Raw genomic sequence first — 17,813 nt, forward strand, 5'->3', positions numbered from 1 at the left:
TTATTATTATTATTTTATTATTATTATTATTATATTATTATTATTAAAACATGGGGAGATGGAAAAAGGGGGTGATGATGGAGGCGGGTTTACGTAAGATGGTGATAATAAATGGTCAGGTGATTATTATCGGCTTCATCGTTATCGAGTGGTCACAGGAATAAAAAATAATTCCCTTTATTCATCCCATAGGGGAAATTTGTCTCTAGGTCTATTCCAAGGGAAGACTGGAATAACCAGGCGTCAGCCGCAGTGCAGCGCCGCAAATTGAGCTAGGACAAGGTGTGACTTGCTCAAGGCCACACAAACGCAGCGGTGGGTGATCGAACTCGGTACCTTTCGGGTACGAAGCATAGACCGTACCGCTTGCCCCTAATGAATTATGGAAAAGAAAAACAGCATTTATTTAAGACCAATAATAACACAACCGAGTCGTTTTCAAGTTCATCTGTTTTCCTATTAGTATGAAATCGAATCCGTTATCTCATATATTTCTTTAAAACAGAATCCTATCGCTAAAAAAACCCCAAAAAAAACAAACAAAAAAACAAACAAACAAACAAATATTAAAAATGTTGGCCCGAAATCTCGTCCTTGAAATATTGATTATTTTAAAATGGCCATCATCTTGTAAGGTAACGGGAGTGTTTGACAAGATGGTCTTTTTAAAAATCTTTAATCGATCGATATTTGTAGGACGAGTTTTCTGGCCAAACTTTAAACGACGAGTTTTCTGGCCATAATTTAAACGACGAGTTTTCTGGCCAAAATTTAAACGACGAGTATTCTGGCCAAAATTTAAACGACGAGTATTCTGGCCAAAATCTAAAATAGGCGATTTCCCGAGTACGACAGAGCGTTGATTTGGACTCATTAGACACAATGCGCAAAGGTCGATGGAATCAAATAACAGAAGACGATAAATGAAATATGATCCAAGAAGTAAAGAAGAGAATGGCGTTGACAATGATTAGATACGAGCACGAGTCATCGGTTCTGGCTTGGATACAAGGATTGTATATTTAATAATAATAATAATAATAATAATAATAATAATAATAATAATAATAATAATAATAATAATAATAATAATAATAATAATAATAATAATACTTTATTGATCCCAAAAAGGAAATTTTTTGTACAGACGTGTTATAATTACACATAAGATAAAATACAATGGAAATAGGATGTATATATATAAAAAAGGAGCAGCTCTATAACCAGAGCTGCGCTTTATAATATGAATAATTTCAACACTGTAAAATAGTTAAAACTGTCACTATAAATTGACAATTGAAAAGATTGCAAACAAATAAATTAATAAATTAATATTTATATTTTTAAAAAGTAAAAATGAGAAATAATTATATAAAATGATTATTGCTTGTTGTTATAAAGCCTAATACTGGACGGCAGAAAAGATTTTCGGTGTCTCTCTGTTTTCGTTGAAATAGAGAAAGGGCGACCACTTCTTTCTGACATAATAATTGATGGTCTTAGTGGATGATACTGGTCATTTAATATTTTAGTTATTTTATTTATACAAAATTTCTCGTATAAAAGATCTACATCGTCAACATCATTTATATAGCGTTTAATGGATTTTTTAATATTTGAATTTATTTTGTTCCTTTCCACTGCTAAGCAATTGCCTCCCAAGCTGTTATACAAAATGACAAAACACTTTCAATTACTGCTCTATAAAATAATGTGCAGAGGGTTTTTATCTATTCTAAACTGAGAGAGTTTCGATAAAAAATATGTACGTCTGCACATCTTATGCCTAATTATTTTCAAGTGTTCATCCCACTTGAGCCTGTCATCAATCGTTACACCAAGGTATTTGTAGTGAGGAACTCGCTGGACGAATTGGTCCTTTTATTTTAACAGTTCTATCGGTTCCTTCACTCTCCTAAAGTCAATCACTAGCTCCTTTGTCTTGCTTATGTTAAGCTCTAGGTGGTGGGCATCACACCAAGACACAAATTTATCAATTTCTTGCCTATAAGCCACTTCGTTGCCATTTGTTATGAGGCCTTGAAAAGCGGTGTCATCTGCAAACTTTATTAAAGGTACACTCAGGTTTTGACTTCTACAGTCATTCGTGTATATTGTGAATAATACAGGGGACAATACACAACCTTGAGGAGCGCCAGTATTTGTAGTTATACAGGAAGATTTGTTTTGCCCTAATTGAACATATTGTGCTCTCTCCGTAAGAAATTCGAGCACCCAAGCAATTATATACTAGGACTTTCTCTCTCTCTCTCTCTCTCTCTCTTTCTCTCCATCTGTGTGTGAATTTATCCATCTCTTCCCCCCCCCTCTCTCTCTCTCTTTCTCTCTCTTTCTTTCTCTCCATCTGTGCGTGTGAGTGTGAATTTATCTATATCTCTCCCCCCCCCTCTCTCTCTCTCTCTCTCTCTCACACACACACACACACAAACAAAATAACTTACACTCTCTCTCCTCTCTCTCATCCCCTCTCTTTTCTCTTCTCTCTCCCCCCTCTCTCTCTCTCTCTCTCTCTCTCTCTCTCTCTCTCTCTTCTACGATCTCTTTCTCCCCCCCCCCCTCCCGCCCCCGGCCTCTCTCCTCCATCCTTTCTATGTAATTTTAGGCATCTAACCATTTAAATAACTGTTTAAAAAAAAAAAGAAAAAAAAAAGTTAAAGTTAAAAAATAAGGCAAGGATCTCATCATTGCATTCCATTTCCTTACCATGGATTTCATGATGGTACATCTGACGCTGACATCCAGCACGGCGGGCAAACAAGTCACGTCGTGTCCTTTCATGTTAGTGTTGGGAGGGGAGGAAACAACAGGTTTCACTTCACTTGCCGCCACTGCTTCCACAGCGGATGCGCGTGTGTGACGGATCCTCATTAAATGTTAATAATTGTCTTATTGGGCACTGAAGGCACTACACACACGATCTAGTGAGTTGGGTAAAAGGCCTTGACTTGCACTTGCACGCAATGTTACATTGATATGTCTTTCTTTTCTTCTAGAGAACCCAAAAGACAACGGGCTGACGAGGTAAAAATGCAATGCTATTGTCAAAAATAAAATTGATGAAAGAAGGAGTTTCTTCTCAAGCATCGGTCACACATGCCGTCACAACCAAGCACGGTTGTGAAGTTCTCTTTATAACAATACAAGGCGTTGACATAACGCGTCTCTCTTTATTATTTCCCCGCATAAATGCGTAAAATTTTGAATTGTGTGCTCACTCACTACAGGACAACATAAAGAAATATTTCCATAATCAAAGAAGGGTGCAGTATTTTTCACAGCAATACATAGAATGTCCAAGAATGGAGAAAATATCAGACAAAATTATTTCATTATTCCTGAATGTCCAGATATGAAATTCACACTTTAAAAACTTGTAGGATCTAAATTAAATAATCTCTCTAAAACACAGCAGTAAACAAAAACACGTCTTGTCTGCTAGCCGTATTACACGGCACTGTATAACTTTTTTATTATTTTTTTTAAAAATTTAATTTAATTCTTTTTTAATCTCTTTATTTTTTGTTATATTTTTGTAATTCAACAATTCAAATGTCTTTCGTTAGTACTAATGTTAGTGAGTAATATTGGTGTAAGTATGTGTGTTTGAGATGCTCGGATACGTTGACAACTTTCAAATCTCGCATAAAGTTTTACCTTTTTACGTCATAATGTTGCAATACTATTATCATATTCTGTTGTTGTTAAATTGAATTCGTATCACTTTTCCATCAAACTTGTCTTACTGTAATATGTTTTGTTTTATATCGCTGTAAAGCGCTTAGAGCCTGTGACAATGGGGTAAAGCGCTATATAAAGGCCATTTATTATTATATTATTATTTGTATGTTGTTCGTGTATGAATGTAAATGTATCTGTGATTGGCATTGTGTGTATCTGTATTGCTTTAATCAAGTGCGTGACATAGAACTTTTTTATGATTAAAATGCTGATATATGATGGTAGGCTGCAGTTAAATTAAATCTGGTCTATAAATGGTTATTATAAATATTATTTTAAATTATAAATATTATTTAAATAACCTAAGAATGGCCAAATGTGATTTTAAAAGCAACACAGATTTCATGCGCACCGCAGAGGATCGTGATTCGTGGAGACAGCTGACCGGCAACGTGCTCAAGAGCACAAGCCACGATGGATGATGATGATACTTTTTTTAATGGTTAAAGACTTCGTAGTATTAAATATACAAGTAGATATCCTGATATAAATTCAATCAACATTGAGAGCGAAAACTCGAACTAAACTTTGTCTTTGATTGCTGAAAACTGTAACAGACATTTTTTTTCTTCTTTAAATTGCACTTCTGAAAACCACTTCGCTTCAATGATCAAAACTCCACCTGACTCTGACTATAGGGAGTGGCTGTTTGTCATTAATTTACTTGGTCAGCTTAATGAAGGGAGTGATTGTGTGTGTGTGTGGGGGGGGGGGGGGGGGGGTAAGGTTAATTTTATAGTAAAACGTTGTTGCATGTATGTATAAGCTCTTATCGTCTAACGAAACAGGCATGGATAATCTGGCCATTTATTGTCAGACGACGGGTTTACCTATTCCTGCAACAACTCGATACATCATTATTATTAGCAGATTGTAAAATGTACATGATTGGTATTCTTGGCATCGTCATCAGTGACCGTTAACTCTCTCCTTACTGATCATTTCATGGATTTTCCTCAAAACGTCATTTGCATACAACATAATACAGGATTTTAAAACTCTAATCCAAAGGGGATTAGAACATGTTATATATAATTTTGTTTAGTTCTTATAACTAAAGATAGATCGAAGTTGACGTCACTCTGGCCTTTGTTATTGTTTTTTGCCATCCGCGTTTATGAGTAATGTTCACGAGACTGTATTAACGGGACTATAAACGTTTAAGGTTACATATAGTTTTGTGTGTTGGTCCGTTATACTTCCGGATGGCAATGTTATGAGCTTCTTAGCCAAGCGCATATTATCTATAACATAAAATGTCTTCAAATTGTGTGACGTAAAAGAGACATCCCAATGAGAAAAATGTTATTTCATCGTAACGAATGTGACGATTTTCCTGTGGTTGGTAAGGAGAGGGTCAAACAATTAAAATAATTACGATTGAATCTAAGACAGTAAATAAAAGAAAAGAACTAGGCAAAATACTTAATGCTGATGTGTTATCTTAAACAACACAAAGAAGTGTATTCTAGAAATCTATTTTTAATTCTGAAGTCAACGCTAGTCTTGCTCTATTAAACTTAAAATAATTTAATATTTATTATTATGACGATGACTGAACCATAAAACATTTTTTTAAAATTTTTAAATCAATTTTCACAGTTGATTTCAACTCGAATTGCTAAGATTACATAAAGCAAATGTTGTCATACAACGATGATAAATTCCATGTAAACTTGAATTAATTGCAGATATTCCAGGCAGTGAAAGAATACTGGGTAATGTAAATGTTGCTGCTCGAAGCTCGAAGAAATAAATAAGAATGTGAAATTGAATGTAAGCTTCAATTTAATGTACGAAAACAGATAAAAATGGACGTTTCGGGTTCCCCCTTTATCAACAAACCAGAATGAAATGATTTCGCCATTGGATTTAAATATAGATTTAAAGTGTTTTTAATAAAGGGAAAACCCGAAACGTTTATTTTATCTGTTTTCGTATATTAAATTGATGCTTACGTTCAATTTCACGTAGTTATTTATTTCTGGCGGTGAAAGGGACGCCTAAGTACGCGGTAGTAGAATATAAAAAAATACACGAAGTCTATAATTATCGCACCTATGGGTCTGATGATGGCTAAAATTATTATAACAACCATTATAACATAATATTATGTCCAGGAATCACTGTGACAAATCCATTACTGCACGCATAAATAACGATACATATTAATTAGCCTTAAAATCAGACAGGAACGTGTTTCGTGTAAAGTACCTTTATAATATTTTATCAACGCATATCGATCGATCGTATCAAAGATCACGACCAATCATTTGGAGTATGGTGTCACACGTCTTGCTTTGCTTCGTATTGACGACATTCAAAACAAGACGAAGTATTTCATTTACAATGACAACAATAATCATAAAATTGCGTCTTATATTTATAAACAATTATTGCGTACGTAGATTAACTACTTGCAAACTCCAGTGACTAAAGAATAACTCACACTCTGTCTCCATAGCGGACAGTTGTATAAAGAAACTTATCAAAATCAAAGGAACACATTTGCCAAAACGTCTGATGTGTCACCGCACCCCCCCCCCCCCCCCCCCCCCCCCATACACACCAACACAAAGACACAAAATACACGATAAATCTATATTTAAATCCAATGGCGAAATCGTTTCACTCCGAATTGAGAATCGCTATTTATAATATATTCCATGCCTAAGTGCTAGGTATATTTCTTTGTTCCGAGCTACCAGTCTCTGAAATACTAAACACTTGTACTATTCAATCCCTTTTTCCTTCACTATAATGTGTGAATGTCGGGACCATAATGATTTAAAAAGACTGTTGTCCCCTTCATTCTGGCTAGTATATATCGACCCCTGTCGATCGACGACTTCAATAGGTTCAATAAACTAAGCGGTTGATAAACATTGACGCCAATAAAAGGGTGTGTGACGCGTAGTACCAGAAAAGGGCAATGCACAGACATATTGGCACGATGACAAGGCTGGCACAATCTATTGTCGCAGACCTTGCGACATCTAGACGGACAGAAATAGACCTCAATAGCACTTGGAAGGTATATTGTTTCATTCTACGATTGTCGGGGTGGGGGGGGGGGGGGGGGCAAGAAGAGGAAGAAAAAGAAGAAGAAGAAGAAGAAGAAGAAGAAGAAGAAGAAGAAGAAGAAGAAGAAGAAGAAGAAGAAGAAGAAGAAGAAGAAGAAGAAGAAGAAGAAGAAGAAGAAGAAGAAGGGGGAGGAGAAAGAAGAGGAGAAGGAGGAGGAGAAAGAAGAAGAAAAAGAAGAAGAAGAAAGAAGAAGAAGAAGAAGAAGAAGAAGAAGAAGAAGAAGAAGAAGAAGAAGAAGAAGAAGAAGAAGAAGAAGAAGAAGAAGAAGAAGAAGAGAGGAAGAAAGAAGAAGAAGAAGAAGAAGAAGAAGAAGAAGAGGAGGAGGAGGAGGAGGGGGGGGGGGAGAGGAGGAGGAGGAGGAAGAAGAGGCGGAGGAGAAAGTGAAGAGAAGTGCAAGCTAGAAAAGAAAAGAACAATCGTCATGGCTGGCCCATTTAGAAATCTGTTCACTTAAATGCCTAACAAAATCATCTACACACGCAAACAAGTAAAGCAAAAGGAGAAGAAAATACAAAACATCGCGGTTTTAACTCTCTCCTTACCGATCATTTTCAGTATTTTCCCAAAAATGGCAGGAAAAATTGATTTTTTAAACTCAAACAATATCTCTACAAAACAACTTCATGTTCTTATTAATTAAACAAAGACCATTCTTTGAAGTTTGTGATGTACAAAATAATGCTGAATAAGAACAAATGTATATTTTGTCGGAACAAATGTGACGATTTTACTGTAGGTGGTAAGAAGAGGGTTATACTTACTTGTTCACTAGCTACTATTCTTTCGTAAGTTCAAGAAATGCTAATATATTTACATTTCTCTTCTTTCGTATGTTCTAGAAATGCTTATACTTTTTGATATTTTTACATTTTTTAAATTTGTTTTTGTAAACTATGGCGGCCAACTTCGATGTTTTATCATTTATTTTACTATATTATTTTTATTTTTTTAATTTTTTTTGGCGACACTTTTTTCCTTAGACTCCCGTTTCAAAGGCTCTCTTCCTCGACAACAACTTATCCCAACCAAATGTCATGCTTCTAAGAAAAAAAAATTAAGTATCTAATCATTTGGCAAGCCTAATACCTGAGTAAAACACAATTTTGAATACATTTTAACAATACTCGGTGATGAGTAATACAAACACCAAGAAATGTTATTTAAAGAGTTCCATTAAGTCATCAAAGAAGAGCTTCCTTGAATAATGAATTTATAGATACAATATCAAATATTAATTGATAAAGTGGAAAGAGATTATGAGTGCAGGCTGTACGCTTTGGTGATCATCTGGCGGGGGCGGGGGGGGGGGGGGGGTTAAGCATATAGATTAATAGATAAGGAGAGAGACAAATCGATAGATTGATTGAGAGATAGATAGATAGATAGATAGATAGATAGATAGATAGATAGATAGATAGATAGATAGACAGATAGATAGATAGATAGATAGATAGATAGATAGATAGATAGATAGATAGATAGACAAAAAGACAGACAAGTAGATGATAGATAGATTCATGGATATTGCTTTATGTATTTGTTTTTTGTTTTGTTTTTGTAAGGGTTTTACGGCGCTTGCAACACATTAAGGTCATATCAGCGCCAGTAAAAAGGAAGAAAATGGGATAGTAAAAAGGTCTAGAATTACAATTAAAGCGTCCAAGAATAAGGCAGACAAAGGGGAATTGGTTCATATAAGGAACAGATGTAGATTCCAAGAGCACACTATCAGTGTACTCAGTTAGAGATCACCTGTCTCATCCAGACACAAGCACAGGTCCCTACTAAGAGGAATACACTCAAATGTTTACAAATCATATATAATACATAAACAAAAGATAATACAGTGCATAACAGAGAGATGATTTACATGGAAAAAACTATCATCTCCCAATACATTGGACTGTTTCCCTCCCAGCCAGGGTCAGGGCCAGGACAAAACCAAGTAATCTCATTCCAAGACAAAGACAGAAAGCATGTTGGAAAACAACCATAGGGGGATAGAAGACACAGTAGGTACCCCCTGCCCACTATAGGAGGTCAGGAACCCCAGCCAGGTATTTGTTTTTAAGGTGTTTACGACGCTTGCGACACATTTAGGTCTTTTTCAGCGCCAGTAAAAAGGAAGAAAATGAGATGCAGAAAAAAATTATGGAATGACATGTAAAGGTACCCATGAAAAAGTAAGACAAAGAAGGCTGGTTCAAATAGGGAAACAGATGTAGATACCAAGAGCACACTATCAGTGTCCTTAGTTTGAGATTACCTTAAAGTCTCATCCAGACACCAATACACGATCCCACTGAGAAGAATACACTCAAATGTCTACAGAATACGTCCAAAACAGAAAACATTACTATCAAAACATAATAGAGAGATTATTTCCAAAAACAACAAAAATCTCCTGAAACTAATACTAAACATTTGACTATTTCCCTCACAGCTAAGGACTCCGCCAAGGACCAGGACAAAACCAGGTAATCGCATTCCAAGAGAGAAAAAAACAGATATAGTGGGATAGAAAACACAGCAGGTGACCTGTTGCCAACCATAGGATGTCAAAGACCACACACAGGATGCATGGATTGATAGATAGATAGATAGATAGATAGATAGATAGATAGATAGATAGATAGATAGATAGATAGATATATAGATAAATAGACAGATAGATAGATAGATAGATAGATAGATAGATAGATAGATAGATAGATAGATAGATAGATAGATAGATAGATAGACAGATAGACAGACAGATAGACAGACAGATAGATAGATCGATAGATAAGATAGATAAGATATTTAGATATAGAGATAGAGATGGATGAGTCGAGATATCAAATCGAAGCAACTTCAATATATTTGAGAATGGTTTCACCAGGAGGAATAAACATTACTATAAAAGCAGACGATAGTTCAGTTGAGATAAATATTTATCTGTTACTTTTTTTTTTTAAAGTTAAGAAAAGAGTGAAAACTAAGGGCAGGGTGACTTCTGGGTGATCTCTGTCCCTGTAGTAACAGTATAAAATCAAAATGATATCAATGGAACAAAACTGAGTAAACAGATAATTGTAATAGAGAGAGGGAGAGAGAGAGAGAGAGAGAGAGAGAGAGAGAGAGAGAGAAAGAGAGAGAGAGGGGGAGGGGGAGGGAGATATATATATATATATATATTATATATATATATATATATATATATATATATTATATATATATATATATATATATATATATATACATAGAGAGAGAGACACACAGACACGCACAGAGAGAGCGAGCGAGCGAGAGAGAGAGAGAGAGAGAGAGAGAGAGAGAGAGAGAGAGAGAAAGAAAGAAAGAAAGAAAGAGAGAGAGAGAGAGAGAGAGAGAGTGAGAGAGAGAGAGAGAGAAAGAAAGAGAGAGAGTTTGTTCTGTAGTTTCAAACAAAATGATAGCTTTTTTTTTTAATGAGAGAATTCTTATTGTGCAAAGTTGACTTTTTTTTCACAACAAAAAGACAACACAGATGGATTCAAGGTAGAAATTAATGTATTAAACAACAAATGATACATTTGTAAGAATGGATTATTTAAGAAGATCATTTTAACCAAAGCTGTGTTAGCTAGCGAAAGCTTGACCTATGACACAACAATTCTGTCTGATTCTTCCCTTAATTGTGTGTACATGTTTATTATTTTTCCCAATGGTTTTTTCGTTTGTTTGTTTTTCAGAGGAGGGGGCATTTGGGGGGGGGGGGGGGGGGGGGGGGAGGTCAAACTAGCTCTGTACCAGCCACTCTTTCAAGCTTGCCTGCGCTTAAGACACTTTCAGGCAACTTCAGCACAAAAGGAAAAAGGAAAAAGATCAGAGAGTCAAGAGATTGTGGATCTAGAATTGAGTTGCACCGTCAAAAAACAAACAAAAAACAAAAACTTTAAAACAAAACAAGAGGACAAGTGTGTAATTCAAGAGGAAAATAAAGATATTTGTTTTTATGTTTGTTTTTAAGGGTTTTACGGCGCTTGCAACACATTTAGGTTATATCAGCGCCAGTAAAAAGGAAGAAAATGGGATAGTAAAAAGTTCTAGAATTACAATTAAAGCACTGAAGAAAAAGTAAGACATAGGGGAACTGGGAACAAATAGGGATCAGATGTAGATTCCAAGAGCATACCATCAATGTACTTAGTTTGAGATCACCTATAAGTCTCATCCGGACACAAGCACAAAATCCAATAAAGAGGAATACACTCAAATGCTTACATTAAACATTCAAAATAACAAATATAATAATATATAACAGAGATGATTTACAAGGAAAAAAATATCATCTCCCAAAACAATAACTATGCATTTGACTGTTTCCCTCCCAGCTAGGACAAACCCAAGTAATCTCATTCCAAGACAAAGACAGTAAGCATGTTGGAATACGGATCTAAGGGGATAGAAGACACAGTATGTACCTCCCTGCCCACGATGGGAACCCCACCCAGAAAATAAAGATAGATCACAGAGCAGTCTATCCACATTCGACAGGTTATCCAGCTTGGCAGGGAGTTTTTTAAAAGGTTTTATAGATTGGCAGCCAATCAAGCTGAACTAACATTATATTGTGCAGCTATGTAGTCTTGTGGTATGACATTTGCTTTTGGATCGGAAGGTCCTGGGTTCTAGCCTCACTCGGAGCATTGTTGAGTCCTTTGAAAAGGCTCTTTACTCACACTGTACTCAAGTGTAAAACGAGTACCTGACTGTTAACAGCGTTGTCTCTGTCTGAAAATAATTGTAATATCAGGTGTCATGTCCTACATGTTAAATGTTGTTGTTGGTCAGGGACCCTTATAAAGCGCTTTGAGCATGTTTAGTGGATATTGCGCTATATAAAAGCTCAATTTTAAAAATAATAGTTTTAAAAATCTTACCTCTATACCAAGATCCATTTTTATTTCACTCAGGCTTACAGTCATGCTGTGGAGAAACAACAAAAGGTTAAGTTTATAATAAACAACTTTAAGTCATTGAAAATAAATATTCCTCACTATTAACAAATCAAAGTAGAAGTGAGTAGGAAAGTGCCAGAAGACAAAAGAGAATTTTTAAAATTTTCACTGCCGCGAAAAAAAAAATTAAAAATGTTATTCTCTATTGTCTTCTGGCACTTTCCTACTAACTTCATCTCTTGTTGTTACCAACATAAGTGCCTGCTCCACTCGCTTTTCTGAAATAACAAATCAAAGCTTGACTTAAGACATGAAAAGTCTGTCTGCTTCCAACCTCAATTGTGTACATGTTTTTTTCCCAATTATTTTTTCATTTGCCTTTATTTGATTAAGCACTAAGTTTAAAGTAAGCCTACATGTACTTCAGATATATATAAAAACAGCACACCTTAAATCCAAGAACAGTATGCATAAAGTTCATCAAGACTTTATGATTAAGTGAACTGAGAAAATGTTCCCATTTTCGTCTTTATTGGGATATTTTTCATTGGCTTTATTTAGTAAATATCTTGAATGAGTTTATCTCTGACCCACATTCGTTTCCAACAAATCAGAAGTGAGGGCAAACTCACAAAAATGTGTTTGTCTACATCCAGTTGAAATTTGAACGATTAATGGTCTGTTGACAAGAAACCAAGTTTGTTTAAAATATGGTGGCGTTTTTATGCACCTCCAAAATGCACCGTTTTTTATGACCTCCATTGTAGTGCAATGTTGTCTAGTGGTATGACACTCGCTTTCGGATCGGAAGGTCCTGGGTTCGAGCCTCGCTCGGCGCATAGTTGAGTCCTTGGAGAAGGCTCTTTACTCACATTCTCTCACCGTACTCAGGCCGTTAACCGCGTTGTCTCAGTCCCAAAAATTTGTAATATCGCCTGACAGGCGTCATGTCTCGTCCTACATGTTATGTGTTGCTGTTGGCCAGGGACCCCCTGTAAAGCGCTTTGAGCATGTTTAGTGGATATTGCGCTATATTAAAAAAAAGCTCAAGCTCAAGCTCAAATAAATAGATAATTTTAGTAAATTAAAGTCGAGGTTTTTTTTAAATATGATAAAAAGTTTTTGAAAAACAAACAAACATAAATGATGTCTTTCTCAATAAAGTAATTTTTTTTTAAAAACGTCCACAATGGGAATCAAACCCAGTACTTCCATGGTTGAAGTCTGACAGCTTGTCCACTGCGCTACGGAGCTACCCGACTGTTCATCACATTTACTAAGGTCTTTCTAAAACATTATTTTACCTTCAACGCAACTTCTATTTTCTGGTTCTATATTTCGATTTTTTAGATTATTATTATTTTTATATAAATTTATTAACAAAGACATCCTACAGATATCACAATATAACTTTTGCCATGTCCAAATACAGAAACATAATATCGCTGATGAAAATGGGTGGAATGTGCATGCGTGACGGAGGAGCATAATAAAAACGATCCGTTAAGATACACCGTCAACGGAGGTGCATAAAAATACTATGATAATATATATATATATATATATATATATATATATATATATATATATATATATATATATATATATATATATATATATATATATATACCACAGGTTTCACCTTGCAATGTAATAGGGATAAGACTGAGTGCAAAATATAGAGAGAAAATGAGTAACAGAGGGGAGAGGGGGGTGGGGAGGTAGCCGTCAAATGGCCTATGTTGTGTAAACACTTAAGAGAATGTGATACTAGATCAAAGAGAAAAGACAAAGACAAAGTCGCCAGGCAAAAAAAAACAACAACAAAAAAAACAAAACAAAGCAAAACATAACATTCACCTCCCTTGGAGGAGCTTTTGCCCTTGGCTCCAAGGCACCACGAATCCAATGAATGATATAAACTGACCGCCAGTCTGAGGTGTACTCTATGTTTAATCACAACATTTGCAATGTGCAAATGAATTGTCTAGTTTGCTGCGCTTTGATTTGTTTTGTCTTGTTCTTGTGTTTTGTTTAATAAATTGGTATAGCAAATGCTTATCTAAACTGACATTAAGATAAAAGTAGTAAAGTTTTTATGATTTTATAACTTCTTGATAGGAGAAAAAAAAAGGGGGGGGGGGGGGGTCTTAAGTTTTCTTTATTTGTTATCATTGATATTGTAGTTGGGGAACTGACTGTATATTTACCCGGTAAATTTAACTGAAAAATATTCAAGTCCAGGCTAGACAATCACAATTTATCAATCCCTATCCGCATCATCAACAAAAGCAATGCATATCACTTAATTTTTATTAACAGACATGTAAATGAGACAAAAACAACATACAGTGTGGTGAGTCGATCAGTGAGAATGTGAGTGAGAGTGAGGATTCTCTGGATTGTGATTGTCACTGTGCCTGAACATGACCGTAACGGAAGTTGTTTATTGTGAGCATTTTCTGTTGAAAATAAAGCCTTTAAAAGCTTAACATGAAAACCACTGTAGCAATTTACCTAAATTTAGACGGGAATATCCATAACGACAATTTTTCTCAAAATAACTCCGATCTAACAAAGCCTCTGTTGATTATTTGTTTCAGAATTCGTATCCGCCATTTTAAAACAAATGACGATGTCAAGACAATCGCCTCAAATAAACAGCCATTTCATTGGCTGAATGATTTTTCAACCAATGATCTGGCATTTTACAAAGAAAAGAATATGAAAACAAAGTTATCAAAGCTGTAAAAAATGTTTTTAAAAAATCGTATTGTGAGTTAGCTCATTGTCATGTTAAAATTTATGAGTATAATGGTAATTTTATTATGAGTACGGGACAGTATACAAATCTCAAAATATGACACCTCTTCTGTAATAAATAACGACATTCTTGTGCAAAGGTGTCAGCCAAAAAGGGAGGCTATCCCAATAATTCACAAATAATTTTTTTAATTAAAATAAACCATCCCCCCTGTGTCAGATACTGAGACGACTTGGGTTTAAGCCGACGTATATATGTATATATCTGACATCCGAACGCCATTAAGGGCCTTGTTTAACAGTGTTGTAATGGACAATACTTTGTGTCATTTTAAAAAAAGATTTCCATTACAACAATGAGCCTACAATATATTGGGTTATTAGACCTGCAAATAAGTGCACGTCGGTTTCGGTAGCGACAGGCATTTGGAAGCCACGAGGTCATTCAAAACAACGGAAGAATTTTTCGAAGCTTTGAAAAATTTCTCCAATAACAAATCCCCTGGGCCTGACGGCGCAACAACTAATGGAATGCTTATTTATTGAGCAACTAAGCCAAACAGAAACTCCTACAACTTTGAAATACACCCTGGAGTTGAAGAGCCATACGACATTTGGAGAGAAGCAATAATCAGACCAATCTGAAAGGAATGTGAACCCATGGGCGTGGCTATATTGGTCGATTTGGTGCCTGGCTCTTTAAAAAAAAAAAATGGATGCTACAGCTTTAAAAATAATACTTTAAAAAAACCCGGAGAAATAGTATATATCACCTCTTACTTATTTGAGTTAGTCTTTTCTTTATTTTTTTTTTTATCGTTATTTTATATTTACAAATAAAGCATATGTAATTCATTTTCTCCTTCTGATTCTGGCACCACCTTTAACTGTAAGCATGCCACGCCACTGTGAATCTAAGAATAGACCATTAGCTACTGACCAATCCGACTCACGAGCGCATGTGTAAATTATTAGAGAGGGAAATCAACAGAAGACTTCTTTGGCACACCGAAAGCCATCATAATTGGTGAGCTGGTAGTCTTCAAGTTTCGGGCTTCAGAGAAGCAAGAGGCACAGAAGATCACATTCAACAAATTATTAGAGGTTGCATTTCAGGACGGAAATAAAACAGCAACAATCTGGTTTGGTATGGAAAAAAGCTTTTGACTTTTGACTGGGTCTAGAAAGACGGGCTTCTACTGAAACTCAAAGACGATAAAAGTTCTGCTAATCTATTCACTTGGGTGAGAGCATTCTTTCACACCAGAAAACAATATGTGACCCTTCATGTCAAATCGGTATTATGTCGGGATGGACCAGATGCTAAAAAGTTAAATTATAGTGAAACTGGTAAAAAGTATGAAACGTTGGTATTTACCACAGTAAAATATGATATTCCTTCTCCTCTATAAAGCAAACAAACTCAACTTAACATGATATTTCTGGTTACAAATTCAATTTTCAGCATCTTAGTCATCCCGACTTAATACTGATTTGAGACGAAGGGTCACATATCAGAAATATAAGGAACCCGAAGCAGACAATATAGCAATTAAACAAGGTCTGTATTGTTTCCAACGCTATTTCTTATTTTTATCAATGACATTTTGAATGTATTGAACACTTAAATGTCCATGGAGGCATAAAGTCTGGCAAAACAGTTCAGCAGGAAAATTTGAACGACTGCAGTTATTGTTGGACAAATGAAATTATGCATTCAAAAGATTGCAAACGTAGTTTTTGGGCATTGATACTCGTATTATTCATGTGCCACTTATCATATTGTAGGAAAGACCATGTCGTACACCAATGCGTGGAACTAGAGCTGTGAGGGGAATTGGTTTTTAAGGATATTGAGAGCAGCGGCTCGATTTGGTTTGCGATATAAAACAAATAATAATGAAATTGAATATAAGCTTCGAATTAATATACGCAAAACGATAAAATGGACGCTTCGGGTTTACCCTTTATCAACAAAACAGGATGAATGAAACACTACGTCTGTAGTGTTTATTCATCCTGTTTTGTTGATAAAGGGGAAACCCGGCACGTCCATTTTATCTGTTTTCGTATATTAAATTGAAGCTTGCATTCAATTTCACATGATTATTTAGTTGAAAAAAAAAAGAATATTAATAAGAAAGCAAAACCCATAAAAAAAGTAATCTTTTTAAGGCGAAATTCGATCTTACTTTGACCCAACAACAGATCTTATTGTTTTCATCAAAAGAAACGGTTTATTCTCCATTAAAAATAATATGGATAAAAGGAAACTATCATCTGCGGCTATGTGGTCTAGTGGTATGACACTCGATTTCGGATTGGAAGGTCCCGGGGCATAGTTGAGTCGGAAAAGGCTCTTTACTCACATTCTCTCACCGTACTCAGTTGGCCGTTAACAACGTTGTCTCTGTCCGAAAAAAAAATGTAATATCGCCTAACAGGCGTCATGCCCCGTCCTACATGTTAAATGTATAGTTGTTGGCCAGGGACCCCTTGTAAAGCGCTTTGAACACGTCTAGTGGATATGGCGCTATATAAAAGCTCAATTATTATTATCATTATTATTATCTGCAACCATAAAAGTCAGCGTCGCTGTTGATGGGTTAAAACACCTGCATGACCAGCATCGTGGTCCACCCTCTGTGATACTCCTATGTACTGTGCGGCTATGTGGTCTTGTGGTAAGACACTCGCTTTCGGATCGGAAGGTCCTGGGTTCGAGCCTCGTTCGGCGCAAAGTTGAGTCCTTGGAAAAGACTCTTTACTCACATTCTCTCGCCGTACTCAGGTGTAAAATGAGTACCCGGTCTTTAACAGCGTTGTCTCTGTGGAATAAAAATTATAATATCGCTTATCATGCGTCATGTCTTGATTTTTACGTGTTGCTGTTGATCAGAGCGTAGCCATCGTTAAGTTATAGTCTGACCGTAGCCATCGTTAACTTATCGCCTGACACTAAAAATGACGTCCAAATACCTGTCTTTGGCCACAAAAGAAAACAAATCGTGAGTTGTATTCAATAGTTCAACCACACTTGTTTCCATGAGCTCTACTAACGACAACTCACTAGGCGGTGCAAAAACCAAATAATGACGTCAAAATGCCAGTCTTTTGGGGTTTCAGTGTCAGGCTATAACTTAACGATGGCTACAATCTTTAAAAGACTGGCAATTTGACGTCATTAGGTTGGTTTTTGCACCGCCTAGTGAGTTGTCGTTAGTAGAGCTCATGGAAACAAGTGATTCCATTTGTTGAACTATTGAATACAACTCACGATTTGTT

At 35.7% G+C, this 17,813-nt stretch overlaps 1 protein-coding gene across 5 annotated transcripts in view; it reads right to left on the bottom strand.

The window, feature by feature from the left end:
• LOC144973671 (uncharacterized) overlaps window positions 1–14,426 on the bottom strand; it is a 47,315-nt gene extending 32,889 nt beyond the window's left edge. For 3 of the 5 annotated variants that reach the window (XM_078916413.1, XM_078916411.1, XM_078916410.1), the window contains exons 1-2: window positions 14,283–14,426; window positions 11,748–11,793 (exon numbers count right to left, since the gene is read on the bottom strand). In XM_078916413.1, the coding sequence (XP_078772539.1) occupies window positions 11,748–11,792 (45 nt within the window). In that variant the 5' untranslated portion in view covers window position 11,793; window positions 14,283–14,426. Of the gene's footprint in view, window positions 1–2,724; window positions 3,027–11,747; window positions 11,794–14,282 lie in introns of those variants that run through there. The other 2 variants (XM_078916409.1, XM_078916408.1) reach the window with 1 other exon arrangement.
• Between the last annotated feature and the right edge of the window lie 3,387 nt (window positions 14,427–17,813).

The sequence above is a fragment of the Berghia stephanieae genome, chromosome 5, assembly GCF_034508935.2.
Source record: "Berghia stephanieae isolate SIO BIC M18660-M18661 chromosome 5, UCSD_Bste_1.3, whole genome shotgun sequence".
In the NCBI taxonomy this organism is placed as follows: domain Eukaryota; kingdom Metazoa; phylum Mollusca; class Gastropoda; order Nudibranchia; family Aeolidiidae; genus Berghia; species Berghia stephanieae.